This window comes from Mastigoproctus giganteus, chromosome 1 (assembly GCF_048544385.1).
Source record: "Mastigoproctus giganteus isolate SK-2022 chromosome 1, ASM4854438v1, whole genome shotgun sequence".
NCBI lineage: Eukaryota > Metazoa > Arthropoda > Arachnida > Uropygi > Thelyphonidae > Mastigoproctus > Mastigoproctus giganteus.
In genome coordinates this window covers 52,077,264-52,092,974 of record NC_143575.1, presented here as the reverse complement: position 1 = coordinate 52,092,974, position 15,711 = coordinate 52,077,264, and the positions used below count along the sequence as shown (strand labels likewise).

Below are 15,711 nucleotides of genomic sequence, written 5' to 3'. Positions count from 1 at the left end.
CATGTAAATCCGCCCCTAAACAGACAAATACACGACATTGAAATGAGCGAGAGCTCTAGTGCAGTGAAAACAATTAAGTTTTTTTTTTCTATATTTGTTTTATTTTATAAGAACTCATGAACAGCCGCTTTTATCCTTCACTAGTCGATTTGCACTGTTATAAAAATTCACTTGTCCAAACGACTACCAAAGATGAAGTGCAGGCCCCGAACATGCAGTCATTCTTTCTCAAGCGTGTTACAATAATCAACTCCTGTTATTTTAATTCCTGATGTTACTGGTACTCTGTTACTAGTAATGCCATTTTTGCGCCAGACCTCTTCAGCAGCAAAGAGGATCTCATTGTCAATTTACTACCTTAATAGTGTGCCGGAAGGACTTGGGGGGAAGGAAGGGGGAGGATCGCTCGAGCTCTTAAATTTTGGGAATTATGCGAGCCTCTTGTTAAAAAATTCACCAAGGTAACCTTTAGCTAAGTTCTCATTTCTTAAAATAATTCTTCTTGAGCTTGTTAATTGGTATCACACCCCCCTGTTTACCTGTTTTACTGGATGAAAAACTCGAGTTTGAGACGACCGACCATGCAACCTTTGCCCGATTAACTTGGCTATGGTGTGGGGAAATCTATAAAGCTTCCTATCGTCCAAACGGCATTCGACTCCAGGCCTTTTTATAATGTGAGCTTACTAACTGCAAAGCTTTATTTTGTTAATTTCCGCCATTTTACTTTTAAATACGATCTGACAGTGGCGATTAGAAAACATTCATTTTTAGCTTGATGTACTGTGGCGTTATGCTAAATTGGAGTAAAGTATCTTTAATCCCATAAAATCTAAGGAGAAAGTTGATGAATAGGAAGGAATGTAAACGACGTTTGATTTAAGATCCAAAGCCACCAGCTGTGGAGCGAAATGAACGAAATGATATACTGATATCATTTCGTTCACTGAAATCAGTCTACCAAAAGGCACTCTGTCACTCATTAACCTTGTCTTTTCGATTTCTTCATCCAGTCTTTTACTGAACGTTCAGATAGTAAATTTTTGTTACTCTGAGTCCAAAGGAAGCCCTTTCGGTCCTACGTTTTGTGCATTCTTTCTCTCTTGTATTTTTCATCTTAGCCTTCTGGAGAAGTTGTATAAATGGAACCTTTACGTAGCTTATTTTGGTTAGATTCTGTAGGCTTTTTAGTTGTGCTTGACTGTATTTACGACAAATTGCAATATTATTCTCTATGGTTTGTGTGTGGTTGCTCGTATATTTGTTTATCACCCATCTAAGATTTCTTATGGAAATTAAGGTTTGGCAAAAAAAGTTCTCTAATTCATGGTGTTATGAAAATCAAATGAGTTTGTTAAACAGATTCTAAACCCTTTATTAGGTTTTGCCTTGAAATGGGTGGTATTCCGAATGGAAAATATTTGAAGCAGTACCTGAAACTGAACTCTTTCTTCCCAGTTTTATCTTACAGAAGTCGTACAGAAAACGACAGACTTTTACAGACAGTTCTAAATAATGTTCTGACTATTGTTTCTCAGTTCGCTACAAACACAAGGAAAAAAGTCTCAACAATGGCTAACAATGTTGTAACACAACTGGTTGTAACAATGTTTTGTTTTTCTTTGTTTCATCTCATGAGCGTTCAAAACTGTTCAATATAACATGAACAATAAGTACTTCTTTTAACGACAAAAATAAATGGGCTTTACATAATCAGCAATACCACTGCAGATTAAGTCACCTTAACAGTATTGCATTTGGTTTTGAAGATAGGGAGAAAACCAATGCAAATTTAGCTTACACTCGCGAGTTGCTGAGATACACAAAACGTCAAAATTACACACGGAATAAACCACCAACAGTGTGCTTATAAAACGCACATACAACAAATAGCTTTTACAAAAAATGTCACCCCCCGTGATTATTCCCCTCCCCCAAAATTGCAACGAAAGTGACGGAATGGTTTGTCGAGTATCCTAGAAAATCATACTGTCATAAACTCCCAAAAAACGTTTCCTGACGTTCACTTCCCGAGCATTCCCATATCGTCCAGTAACTGAAAATTGGAGCTATTTTGGTCAAAGTTCAAAAGGTCAGATGCACTGCTTTCAATGTTATCCAGAAAGTCCAGGGTAAACTGATTTCCATCTTGCCTTGGTGTCGCCGAAGTATCGGATTGAGGAAACACGTGACTCTGTCCAGACATCTGTGGCCCTACTGTCATGGAAACAGATGATGTCATCTGCATATCGACGGTCTGCGTACTTCCTTGGTTACAGACAGTACCTTGCACACTCATCTGCTGTTGTTGATGTTCTTGAATCATCAACTGGCCACTCTGCATGGGCACGCGTTGCATCCGACCCATGGGAGCCCCCATTCTCTGCTGCTGGGGAATAATTGCCCGGGGCATTAGAGGGTTCCCTGCCATTCCATCAGAAACAATACCGTGTCCGTAACTACCTTGCTGTATCCCCCTTGGAAAAGACATACGACCTCCAAGATGAGCAGGAGATGCCATCCTCGCCTGACTGTGCTGTTGTTGCTGCTGCTGCATTAGAACGTGCCGCCACTCACCCGTTATCCCTGGTGGTCGCTGAGAAATGTTCAACCCGTCAGGTCCTACATTGACATTGGGTGGCCGCTGGTTCCTCGTTAGGGCGCTGGTGTAGATGGGTTTATTAATCGATCTTGCCGTGCCTTGAGTTGAAGGGGTGGTGAGAGGATCCCCTTGACTATAGGCAGGCAGCTGACCACTTATTTCCGGACTCATGCCTTGTTGGTCGTGCCTTGCCATGTAAGTCGGATTGTGAATCTGAGCTGCTAGATGTGCTGATGCCTGAGCATTCGGGGCATTGGCCTGACTCCTGGGCACCCCTCTTAAAGCATCTGCAGTTTGAGAAAAATGCTGGCTTTGGCTCCCAGTCATTACCATCATTCCATTTCCACCCATCATCACTCTCTGTTGCTGGTGCTGAGCTGCACTACCCGATACCTGCGCGCCACCTACCGGTTGGGCTTTGTATTCCGGAGGAGGACGATTCATGTACTGTTGGATGTGGCCCTGGTGTTGGGCTGATGCCGCAATGTTGTCGTGGGGGCTCACGTGCTGGCGTTGCTGCTGCATCATTTGTTGACGTATGTCAATGGAATTACCTACTGTGCCACCAGGGGGAGTAGCACGATTTCCAAATTGGGTGGTGTAACTGAGAGACTGAGACTGGCTCATAGACATTTGAAAGGAAGCATTTCCACCACTGGAGTGAGAAGGATTCTGGGTATAAGTTCCGTATATCCCAGACTGCTGGGAGGGCCCAGTCTGCTTGAGGTCCTGAGTGGACTGTAGCTGTTGAGACTGACCCACCTGAAACAGAAAAGAGAGAATTAAATGCACTGATTAACATTACTGTTAAGTATTTACAGTAAAATAAATATCAATTTTAATGAAAATTAAACATTAATATATAAATGATATTTACAACATATAAACAATTTACGTAAAAATATTTGAAATATTGCTTGTTAGATCTACTCGTCTATATTATTAAAATCATTGGTTGCGTTTTTAATGTTATAATTTTACTCGTTAGGTGGCAACACATCATTTAGGATAAAATTCGGAATGGCCTCAAACTTTTTCAACTTTACGTCCTGCTGAAATCGGTGATGCTAAAATGAGATTTATTTACTGGTGGTGGTCTCTCTTAAGTATAGGAGAGACCAAAAAAAAGCAAAAGATCACCGTTAATTTCTAATCGCAAAACACGACTTGTATCAAAGAAACAAAAAAATCCTTTTAAGTGAGCATGCTCGATCAGTTCCAGCGGAGTAGGAGTGTTCTACTACTTCCCGACATTTTACATATTGACATTTGTCAAACTTAACTGCAATAAATCATTTAGTAAAACAGATTTCTTTAAAAATAAAAAGAAAGGATCAGATCCCGCTTTCGTTTACGTTACAAATTTAAAAGGAGGGAAAAAAATCACTTCAAAATTCATGCAGATGATAGCACATGTATTTACTAATGAAAATCACAGGGTTGCAATGAACTGGATGCCAGCTTTGTTTTCAAATGAGGACAGCTTCGATAGTTTTAACTAAGATTTTTTCTTTGTATTCAACGAGACTCACGATTGGTACATATTCATTCCACATAAAGGAGCTAAACTTACCTTTAAATTTTATCACGCGTTTATATGAAAAAGATCATTGCATTACTTATATTTTGCGTAATTTGAGTACTGTATTCTAAAAATTACTTTTGCATTCGGAAAAGAAAACTGGTCACTTAAAGCTTTTTTTGTATGTAAAAAGTTTTAACTAGTCGCTATTTCCATTAAGATCCCAAGGATGATAAATTAATGATTATTTTCTTTTAATAAAATCTGGTAGATGTTTACCCTAATTTAGATGGTGTAAACTTTCGTGGTCCTTTAACAGCTAATTGAACCTTTTTTATGAAGTTAGTTTATTTCATCAGGATTTAATCAAGCAGTTTGTCAATGCATTCATTCTACACGCACTTATGAAGCTGTTAAAGCTAAATGATTTTCTCTAGGATTTATTGCTGCGGTGTGACTTGCCAATTCTTTAGTTCTTAACATACCTATACCTTCTATTAAAGTACGATAATTTTCTTACACAACAATCGATAAACACACAAAAAAAGCAACCAGGGAATATCACTACTGCTGTGATCATCCAAATTCGTTCATAAACCTAACACCGCCCTAGATTCGCCCCAACGCAGTAACCTAACCTGCTCCAAAGATTCAGCTCCATTATTTAATGTCAAAACTGCAACCAGCTGTGCACTGAACCTTTCATGAAGGGGTTCAAGTAGTCATTTCTCTAGAATTGGTCTCGTAGCAGTACACCATTTGCTGTGCAAATACGAACATCTGCTAGGGAAATTCCGCTATATTCTATTCTCGCTCCACTGACTCAGTTCTTCCCAACCACTAGCTAAAATGATTTCCAGTATTTCTGTATCGTATCAGAACAGGTTTCACTTCGGATTGGTGTGTTTGTGCCAAATCGTGATGCAAAGTTTCGCCTCCAGATGAAGGGTTCCATTTCGCACTTACCGTATTACTACGTTAATCAGGTCGTGAGTCAGAGCGCAATCAGCCCCTGGTCGCTATGACCACTACTCATGACTCATTAGTACAATATATCGCCCGCTATAATGACAGGAACTTTGATTGCTAGTTTTGCGTGTTTCTACTCCTGCGAGATGCTTAATATTTTTATCCTGATTAGTAATCTTCGACATTTGGTCCTACAGTTACGATAACTGTATTAGATATGGCTAGTTATACAAGTACAGGTAGGACCCGTTTTACGACATGGTTACGTTCCAGCAAAACAGGGTCGTAAAATGAAAAGTCGTAAAACAGGAGCAAATTATTATCTAATTGAATGAGATAGGTTCAAAAGTTTTTCCAAGTATGCACTAATATTTCTGTTCTTTATAAATAATTAAATATTTTAAACATTTAATGCACATGTTTTATTTATACTTATATATAAAATAATTAATAAAATTTTACTTTGGTCCTGTGGAGTCATCACTTGAGTACGTATTTACTCAAGTGATGACTCCACTACCCGTTTCGTCCACATTAAAAACTAAATCACGGTGGTAGTTGCCTTCGTCTATTAAGCGTTTAAATTCGGAAGGATACTCTTCCACTACTTGCAGTGTCAGCACTAGCAGCCTCACCAGACACTTTCACATTGTGAAAGTTACAACAGTTTTTAAACTGATGAAACCACCCTTTGCTGGCCGTAAATGTTTCACTGCTACCAGACTCCTCGCATAATTCGTCAAATAACGACTTTGCCTTGTCCAGAATTACCACCTGTGTAACAGGAATGTTATTTTGGTTCATATCATCAACCCACAACACTAACAATTTCTTTGATTCACTGCATGAATAAGTTGTTCTGGAGGATGACGCTTATTATCCCTGTGTGTGCGCGCGCTTTATTTTATCAACATTGTTCATAATCGTTGATACAGTAGAAGGTGCTAAATTCAATGCCTTACACACATCCGACCGATGCTCACTAGACTCCATGTGACGATCACATCCATTTTCTCCTTAATCGTTAGTGTTTTACACTATTTTTGGCCCCCCGGCACAGAAACTGCCCTACGCTGTTGTTATTTGGTTTTTAGGAGCTATATTTCTCGGGGAATATGCGGTGGTCATTCCCTGACCTTTCCGCATTTTCCGTATTTGGTGGTCACGGGCTCGAACCCCGGTCTAATCAAGAAGCGTGTGCTACGCACTGCTGCTCCTTCCCACCTGGCTACGGAGGCGTCTGCCCTACGCTTAGAGCTCATAGTTACAAAAATTATTAATGAGAAATAACACTAACCCGTTAACAATTGAGGGAAAATTCAATGAAACGAACATGGCACACTGAATGTAAACAAAGAACCCGGGGGCTCACATCTGGTGAGTATGGGCTTGGCACACCCAGGGTCCTGAGCTGGATATCATCATTCTCCTCTTTCTTGGTCTCTCTCTCTCTCAGTAACTTGGGAATTTTTTTTCCTGGTGCAGCATAAGCCTCAGGCTTCCTTGCACCATATGCTGTTATTAATAATAACTCTTGGCGTAGCTATCATTCCACCCACAATGCACCACGAAAAACAAAAGCGCTAGTGCGTGTTTGGACTTGCAGGTGTTGCTGCAACGTGTTTACTGAGCTGTGATTTTTGTTAATTTCAATTTTTTCAGGTAATATTTTGAAACAGTCGTTAATATGAAAAGTCGTAAAACGGACCATCGTGAAACGGGACCTACCTGTACAGTAGGAATATTTAGTTATTAAATAATAAAATATGATTAAGTTATTATAAAACGAAAGCACAAAAAGAAAGGGGAAAAAAAGGAAAAATCCAAAAATTGATACTAGGATGCTTTTATCGCATCCAAGACATGTGCGTGCACCGTGTGGTGTCACCTTCTAGAACTACTTTTGTATCCTTCGTTTTCGTATGGTCTAGACTAGTCAGGGCGAAAAACTTTTTCCGCCCTGAATGCCAAAAATAAACTGACACAAAACTGTATAACAATTTTTGTGTACCACATGGGGAAAAACTGACTAAAATGAGTTAGTCTTTACTGTTATTATATATATAAAAAGGGGGGTAACAATACTTCGAAAGTCTATAATGAGCAGAATATACTGTATGAAGAATTATACAGCAACCTTTGTTGCTGTATAATTCTCTACATTTTTTTAATCTTCAAATAAAAAACACTTTTATAATACTGTACTATTTGAATTATCATGGCAGGCCGCGTTTCCGCGAATTTGCCTATGTATGCCACTTGTGGCCCTCGCGCCATTAGTTCGCCATCCCTAGTCCAGAACAATGTTTATATAAGAAATTGGTGGAACACCATATTATGGTGTTCATTATTGGCAGAACACCAATTCTTGTATATCAACTCCATTTCGCTTGTTCACTTTCAGTACAAAGTAACTTTTGTCTTCATTGCTAAAACTTTCGCTTCAGATTGGTGTGCCAAATTATGATACAAACTTAGAACCTCTGGGATCAATTGGATCGTCGGAGAGCTCTCAACAAACAGTCTCCACTTTGTTTGAAGGCCGAATGGAATGGCGGAACATATCGCAGGACAAAAAAAAAAAAAAACTGGGAGTGTTCTACAGAGACTAGAAGCTGTCGCAAAAGCTTAGAGGTTTCGTCACGTGCTATTAGTTTTCCTGTAAATAAAGGTTATTTGTAGATGTCTTGATGTTAATCGTTGGGCAGTGTATGTCGATAAAGATTATACATAACTAGTTAGCTGATCTATTGAAAATATCATCGAGGTGAATGGTTGTTTCATCACGACAATGCCAGACCATATTTAAATGCGTGATTTGTTCAATTTCAGCCAATCAGTGATAACTGTAAAACAAACAGAACGATGAGAAAAAGAAAGAGAAAGAAAATAAAAACAAAGTTCAATACTAGTAGAACGGGAGGAGGGGATGAAATAGACCACTATGTCGTCACTTCCATTCAGAACCAGCTTAACAAACTTCTAGCTAAATAACAATTATCGTGAGGAGAAAATTGCCGCGATGCAGAAAGGCGAATGTCCGCCCGATAAAGCTGCACGGAGTGGTAGCATCGAGACCAGCAGTTAAATTGCAGAAACAAAAGGAAACAAAAGCTTGCGCTACAGGTATAATTGGGGTGCGATCGCACGCGACTAACAAAAGACACTGTGATAAATACTTCAGTCTTATTTGCAGCGACAGGCGGTCTTGTGTCGACGCCGAGCTGCGAACTACCGCGTACAATAGCCCGTGATTTACAGCAACCCATAAGGATGGTGTACGGCCATGTTATACGGACCATTAAGTAGGGTAGGAACCTGGCGTTTGACTAAACAGCAAGGAGACCTGCGCGGCAACAAAAGTGGAAACAAAGTCTTAAATATTCTGTTGACACTCAGTTAATGGGGGGAAAGGAACAAAAATAAAAGAAAAATGCTTCTGTCTCTGATGTGATATGCATGATTTACGGATAACTTGTTTATGCAGCATAAAAAAAGAGGTGGTTAAATAAAAGGAGTCTGCACAAGCAGATTCTCCATTACTATTCTATCGTAAAATGTTCCGTACTCTGTACACCAAAGATGTCCACTTCCTCCCCCCCCCCCTTTGGCCAATTGTAATATACGAGCATATGGATCGCTTTTCTAGCACATTATTATATAAACATAAGTTTTGATGCATATTATTTACAATAATGTTCATCTTTCACATCTCATGTATTGCGATGAATGGATCGAAAATAGGTGTTGTTGGCCCATATCTATTGCATACCAAGTAATGCAATTTAGCTATACAATTAATAGATTGCTGGTAAGCAGCATTCCAATGGTATCGGAAAAATCCGTTTATATGGAACTTTCTCTTTGCACACACTCTAGCAGGACAACACACACATAACACAAGTGTCCAAATGATATCATCACACAAAACTTGCAATCACCGTTTCCATATTGCGTTCAAAGCCTGTTTGGTATGCACTCAGAGGGTTTCGGAATCCACGTGGAACACACATACTCGCCTGACCATAGCCTGTAGAAGCGCACGCTCATTCCGAACATACTCATTTGTTATATTCTATGACAAGAAGCCAGGGAGTGGCTCTTAATGCTTAACTCTTTCGTTGGGCAAACACAGCTTATCGCACACTAAATGTGCATTCAGGTGTCGGTTTAGTCACGCCAATCGTGAAGAAGAAACGGTTTACCGATGTCTAATAGGAAAACTTGTTCGGCAAGACAGTCCTGAGGATATTTCTTGTAGTTACGTCTGCTCGTGCCATTTTAGATTGCAATTATTAATCACAGAGAATTACCTTAACCCCCTGAGCAATTCAATGGGATTCTTATTAAAAGTTGTTAAAAATCATCAGGTGCTCCTAAATTTCGAATATTCGATAACTGTTTCTCAATCCTACACTGAGGTGTCTCAGTGTAGGATTGCGAAAAGCGAAATAATGTTATACAGAAATTTTGGTAAAATCTTTCGAAATATTTTGTAATATATGAGCATATCGGATCGCTTTTCCAGCACATTATTATACATAACCGTTAGCTACGTTCGGAAATTAAATGACTAGCATTTTAAAGATGAAATGCGTTAACAAAGATTGAGAATATCTATTCTATATAGGTTAGAATGAACGTTGTTTTTCTATGTGAAAACATAATTGCTCAGAAAGTATGACCTACCAACCACAAATGGAATTCACTTGTTTCCAATAAGCCGCTGGGCGTGAGTATATCATACTTGTAAATTGGTGTATTCTGTTATAGTGTGTTTGTCTAACGGCACCAGGGGTTTACCCCATCTCCGCATTGCTTTCATTGTGGGTGTAACAGTTCACTGTAAAGGCCAGAGATTTAAAAGTGTATGGATATTGTATGAGTGTAGTGTTGTGTATCGTTGTTCTTCTGGCCATTTAGCCGCTAGACCCCTGCTGGGGACCAACGTTGTCCGCACTATGTCTCGTGGAGGCAGACCAGGTACACTAATATTGAAATATTTAGTCTGGCAGGTCCTGCCACTTAATTTCCTGAGATTTCAGTGTATTCTGTTATAATGAAAAAACGCAGAGTTTTAGGTGAAAAGCATACTGTCAGAGACAAGCTGATTTCATACGTTACAACATGATCCTCTGGGAACACGCGACATGAGCCAAACCAGGAAAATTTTTAAATAGTCACGCAATAAAATGCAAGTTAAATAATAAGAAATAAGAGGATATAAATCGTCTTTGTTAAAACCCGTCAAAAGAATAAATGTCTTGAAAAGAAAGTATTTCTTAAATGTTTCTCTTCTAATTGAGGAACAAACAGTCCCATCAAGCAAGCCAGTTAATTTGCATAGGTCTGCAGCAAGAACGCCAATTCACTTTCTTGTCCCTCCCACGGGTTCATCTTGCGATTGTATTGCGCCAGTTTTCACTTAAATCAGTGGGTGATTTACGATATCTTTCTTTGTTTCTTTCTTGTGAGACGAGTGTATTCGAGATGCACTGACCATAACTGTAGCTAGATACTTAATTCTTAAATTTATGGGCGGACAAACTTCCACCACCGTTTAACTTTGCTGTCACAAGACACTGAGCAGATAGAACCGGATACATAGTCATTAGTTTTATCTGGTCAAAAGGTAACCATGTTTTTATTGCTTTCGGTGGGCGATGGTAACTTTTATACCTGCCTGAGAGGAGTGGTGACGTCATCTTTAATGTTACTCAATTTACGTTCGGGAAGTTTAATGTGTACTAGATATTGTCGGAATTACAATCCATTATTCGAGAGAAGCGACATGGATCCCCAAATACGAATTAAAGCAAATGCCTTTCTGCTGATATAATTTTAACGCGCATTTATGCAGTCTTGCGTTTACCTCACAAATACATCTTGGATTAGCAAGTTAAGCGCACAAATGTCAACTCTTCACAAGTATTCTGGACACAAGATAATTCCGAGTCTTGCAGAAACTCCATGAATTCATCATATACGAGGGTAAATATTGAGGATGTTAATAGTAACCACAATATCATTTCTTTCTGAAACCAAGATAAGAACAAACTAAGTAGGTGGTAGATGACTTTCATCAACCGGTGAAATACCACCACTTTGCTTACTGGAAGCTTGAAGTGGTGTTTAGTCTCTAGAGCAAAGTTTCCGGCATCCCTCTCCCCCAATACTTCTCCGTCAACCCATGCACGGTACTAAGTACTATAGGTTTTGATACCTTTCGTGTTTGGGGTTTTCATAAAAAAAAGCTACGAGACCTCCCCCACCCATCACATATTGTAAATTTGGTGGTTTGAATAGTAAATGTAACTGGGGCTGAACAGAAAAATTTTTCAAAACGGAATGCTTTTCAGAATAATACGAGCCTTCCATTTCGAAAAATTTTAGGACACAAGAGAACTATCCATATATTAATATCACGCCAATTTTTGTTGACACTCTCCCTTAACAAAATATCACACTGCACAGATACTCATCACAAATTAAACCTCCACGCCGTTTTTTTTTCTCAGCCATTTTTCCTAAAATGTCGCTCAAATAAATATAAACGATGTTCGATTTCCAACGTGTATGGCATGTGTTCTACAGCACTGTATACAAAATGCAATTTTCTAAGGAGAAAAAAATAAAAATAAAAAAAACGAATTTTATGTTATAGTATAGGCGTAGCGTCGGTGCTGACATTACAATATGATCGTAAAATCAAAACTCAGTCATCATAAAAACTTTTGTCCTTGACACAAGAGTTAGTTGACGAATAACGATGGTACAGAAACTATCAATGAAGAGCGTGGAAAAAATGTATTTATTTATTATTATTAAATTTTTTGAACTTCAATTGTTCAAATGTCGCTCATCACAAATTGGAAATTCTCATCCCCCCAATAACGTGACATAATGTGGATTAAATTAATTAACAGAAATATATTACACACGGAAGAGGAAAACAGCAACTGAAGGAGGGTTTTACATGTAAACTACTATCATTAGATTATCGTGAGAAATATTCCAACCATATGAACAATCTAAATTTAATTTTCAATAACCTCAAAATTACTCAGTTAAAGTCATCCACACAATATACGAATAAGTCTACTAGGGTCATAAAAGGCATTAAGCTGGTGATTCAGTTGAAGTCTGAAAGGGCAGCAGTAGATACAAAATACAACCCATTCGAAATACAGCAGAAAACGTTGGCAGAACTGAATAATTATGCTGGTTCTTGTGTTCGGAAAAAGATGTGCTATTGACATCTTCGGACGTGATTTCAAACAGATCATCTTATTAATACTTCGTCAGAATCAAGTATAAATCATTTTTTCAGTTATAATCTTTCTATATGAAGGTACAGGATGGTTAAAGCGTATCACTTTGGTGGCAAACACTGAATCGTCGAGGAAGACATTTATAAGTGTCTAAACCATGTAGAAAGCAGGGAATTAAATTATTTTTAAATTTAAAAATAAATAAAATACTTACAAAGAGTGACACTAGTGCGCGATTGGCACTGCATGCAGTGAGTCAAGAAAACAAATCTCACGATTTGACTAGTGATGAACACGTCTTAGATATGATAAAAGCAGTGCGACCACAGCAGCAGCAAACAAAAGATAACACGATACTAGTGATTCCAATATCGGAATTTTTGAATACACATCAATTTTTCCATACCGAAGTTAAAGTATTGAGAACTACCAAATACAAAAAGCTAAAAGTAGTTTATTAATTTAATTAATTACAGTTTATGTACAGCAACTAAATTGTGTTAGAAAATGTAAACTAAAAGATCTGTTGAAAATAAGGATGTTGTTGTTGGTTTGGTTTTATTGGCGCATTAGCTACTAAGGCTATAATGCGCCAAGACCATGTCATTTATAAAAAAGTTTAAACTTTCAGTGACCTAATTAGTTAGGTCACTATGTCCAAAGGTATAATAAATATATAAAGGAAAAGTGTATATTTTATATTCGATTAAAAATATTTATTGATTTTAAAAAGCTAAAAACAGCTGACACATTGTCATTGTCGGATAAAATCTGACTGAGTGTATACGGCTCAGTCAGATGATTAAAAGCGGTAAGACGAATATTTCTAAAATCTGGACAATCAATTAAAATGTGTCTCATTGATAAAACTGTGCCACAGTTCTCGCACATAGGACAGTCATCTGCCCTCAGCAAAAAAGAATGTGTAAGATGACCGTGTCCTATGCGGAGACGAGCTAGAACAACTTCCTCCTTACGAATCCTGCGCAGACTAGACTGCCACGGTTCAATTACAGGCTTTATACGATGTAATTTATTCGCAGTCTGCCTATTCCACGAATCCTGCCATTGGGAATGTAACTTTTGCTGTACTATTTGCCTGTAGTCTGTATAGGGGACTAACAGGCAGCAGTTATTATTGGGAATTGCTGATTTGGCTGCGGCGTCAGCCAAATCATTTCCCCTAATCCCAATGTGGCTCGGAATCCAGCAGAAGCGGATGTCATATTCGCGTTCATGGAGAACGTGAATCTTCTGCTGAATGCTAGACAGAACTGGATGAGGATTATACCTCACAGATATTAAAGCCTGTAACACACTGAGAGCGTCGGAATATAAAATGAACCGTTGGTATTGGCATTCACTAATGTGATCCAAGGCTAACTCTATGGCATGCAGCTCTGCAGTAAAGATACTGCATTCAGAGGGAATCTGCTCCGATGTAGTGCTGTCTGTAAAGACAGCAGCAGATCCCACGTATGATTCCGACTTCGAGCCGTCTGTGTAGACTGGCGAGAAGTCGGAATGTTCAGCTCGGTGTGCTGAATAAAGCTGCAGGTAGACCGATGATGGAGTGTCCAACTTTCCCCAATTTCTAAGGGACAATCACATGCCGGGAAATGAGCATGCCAGGGTGGAAAGGGTTGCTATGGTGTTTGGGCAACCTTGTCTACCTTCATATTAAGTTCTTTGAGTAGCTCTTGGAGACGAATACCAAAAGGACGATTGGCAGTCTTACGGGTGTTGTACAAATTTTCCCATCGTGGCTCAAAAACGAATGGCCACGTAGGATGGTCTGGCAGAGATTTCAGTTTTAAGGCGTACTTTAAAGACAACTGCTTACGACGAAGCGATAACGGTGGTTCGTTTGCTTCGACGTATAAGCTCTGGACAGGGGATGTTCGAAATGCTCCAGTAGCGATACGTAGAGCCTGATGATGGACAGGGTCCAGCCATCGAAGGGCACTGTCTCTGGCTGAACTATATACTTGGGACCCATAATCTAATTTGGATCGCACAAGTGCACGATAAAGCCGTAGCAGGGTGCATCGGTCTGCACCCCAAGATAAAGAGGAGAGCGAGCGGAGCATATTAAAGGCTCTTGTGCACTTTGTGCGGAGTTGACGAATATGATCCAAAAAAGTGAGTTTTTTATCGAATATGAGTCCCAAGAATTTTGTGTTTGGTGCTACTGGAATAGCATTTTGTCCGAGCCTTAATTCGGGTTCAGGATGAAGATTACGCTTGCGACAAAAGTGTACGCAAGCGGTCTTCTCCGGCGAGAACCTGAATCCATTAGCAAGTGCCCAGGAATTCAGACTATCGATGGCTTTCTGCAGTTGTCTTTCAATAACCCTCATGTTGCATGACTGACAAAAAATGCTAAAGTCATCAACATAGAGGGCACTGTTTACAGTTGGAGGAAGTTGTTCTGTGATGGAATTTATTTTTATGGCAAAAAGCGTGACACTTAATACCGATCCTTGTGGTACTCCCTCCTCTTGGCTAAAGGAGTGAGAGAGTGAGGATCCCACACGAACTTGGAAAGAACGATTGGCTAAAAATGTTTGAATAAAAAGGGGAAGATGCCCTCTAAGGCCTAGGCTATGTAAATCTTTTAAAATGCCAAATCTCTAAGTTGTGTCATATGCTTTTTCCATGTCAAAGAACACCGACACCAAGTGTTCGCGTTTTAGGAAAGCATCCCGGATGGATGCTTCCAATCTAATAAGATGGTCCAAAGTGGACCGGTTCCTTCGGAACCCGCACTGGATGTTGGAGAGAAGGTCATTTGATTCTAGATACCAAATTAAACGAGAATTAACCATTCTCTCCAGGATTTTGCACAGACAGCTAGTCAGAGCAATAGGACGATAATTGGTGGTGACTTTTGGATCCTTTCCTGGCTTAGGAAAGGCAAGAACGATTGCCTTTCACCAGGAGTCCGGAAACTGCCCTTCAGTAAAGATTCTGTTATACAGAAGGAGCAGACAATCCATAGATTTTGGTGAGAGATGTTTAATCATTTCATAATGGATGCTATCTGGTCCAACGGCACTTGCTTTGGAAAGAGCGAGGGCTCTTTCCAGTTCCTGAATAGAGAAATCCCCATTGTAGGGATAAATGTTTTTAGATTTAAAGCTAAGTGCCTGTTTTTCGATTTTATATTTCAGGACCAGGAACTCCGGGGAATACGAAGATGTTGCAGAGATGTTAGAGAATGTTTCCCCAAGAGCATTGGCTATTGCAATTGGATCTGCAATAGCGCATCCATTATAATCTAGGATTGAAGAAGGGTGGGATGTATATTTTCCCTTCATTTTCCGGATTTTATCCCAGACTACCTT

At 39.3% G+C, this 15,711-nt stretch overlaps 1 protein-coding gene across 1 annotated transcript in view; it reads right to left on the bottom strand.

Annotated features, from left to right (window-relative positions):
- Nucleotides 1-1,402: 1,402 nt before the first annotated feature.
- The window catches only part of LOC150090796 (uncharacterized), a 184,196-nt gene continuing 169,887 nt past the window's right edge, over nt 1,403-15,711 (bottom strand). The window contains exon 3 of the mRNA XM_090372819.1: nt 1,403-3,364. Within this exon, the coding sequence (XP_090228945.1) occupies nt 2,024-3,364 (1,341 nt within the window). The 3' untranslated portion in view covers nt 1,403-2,023. The remainder of the gene's footprint in view (nt 3,365-15,711) is intronic.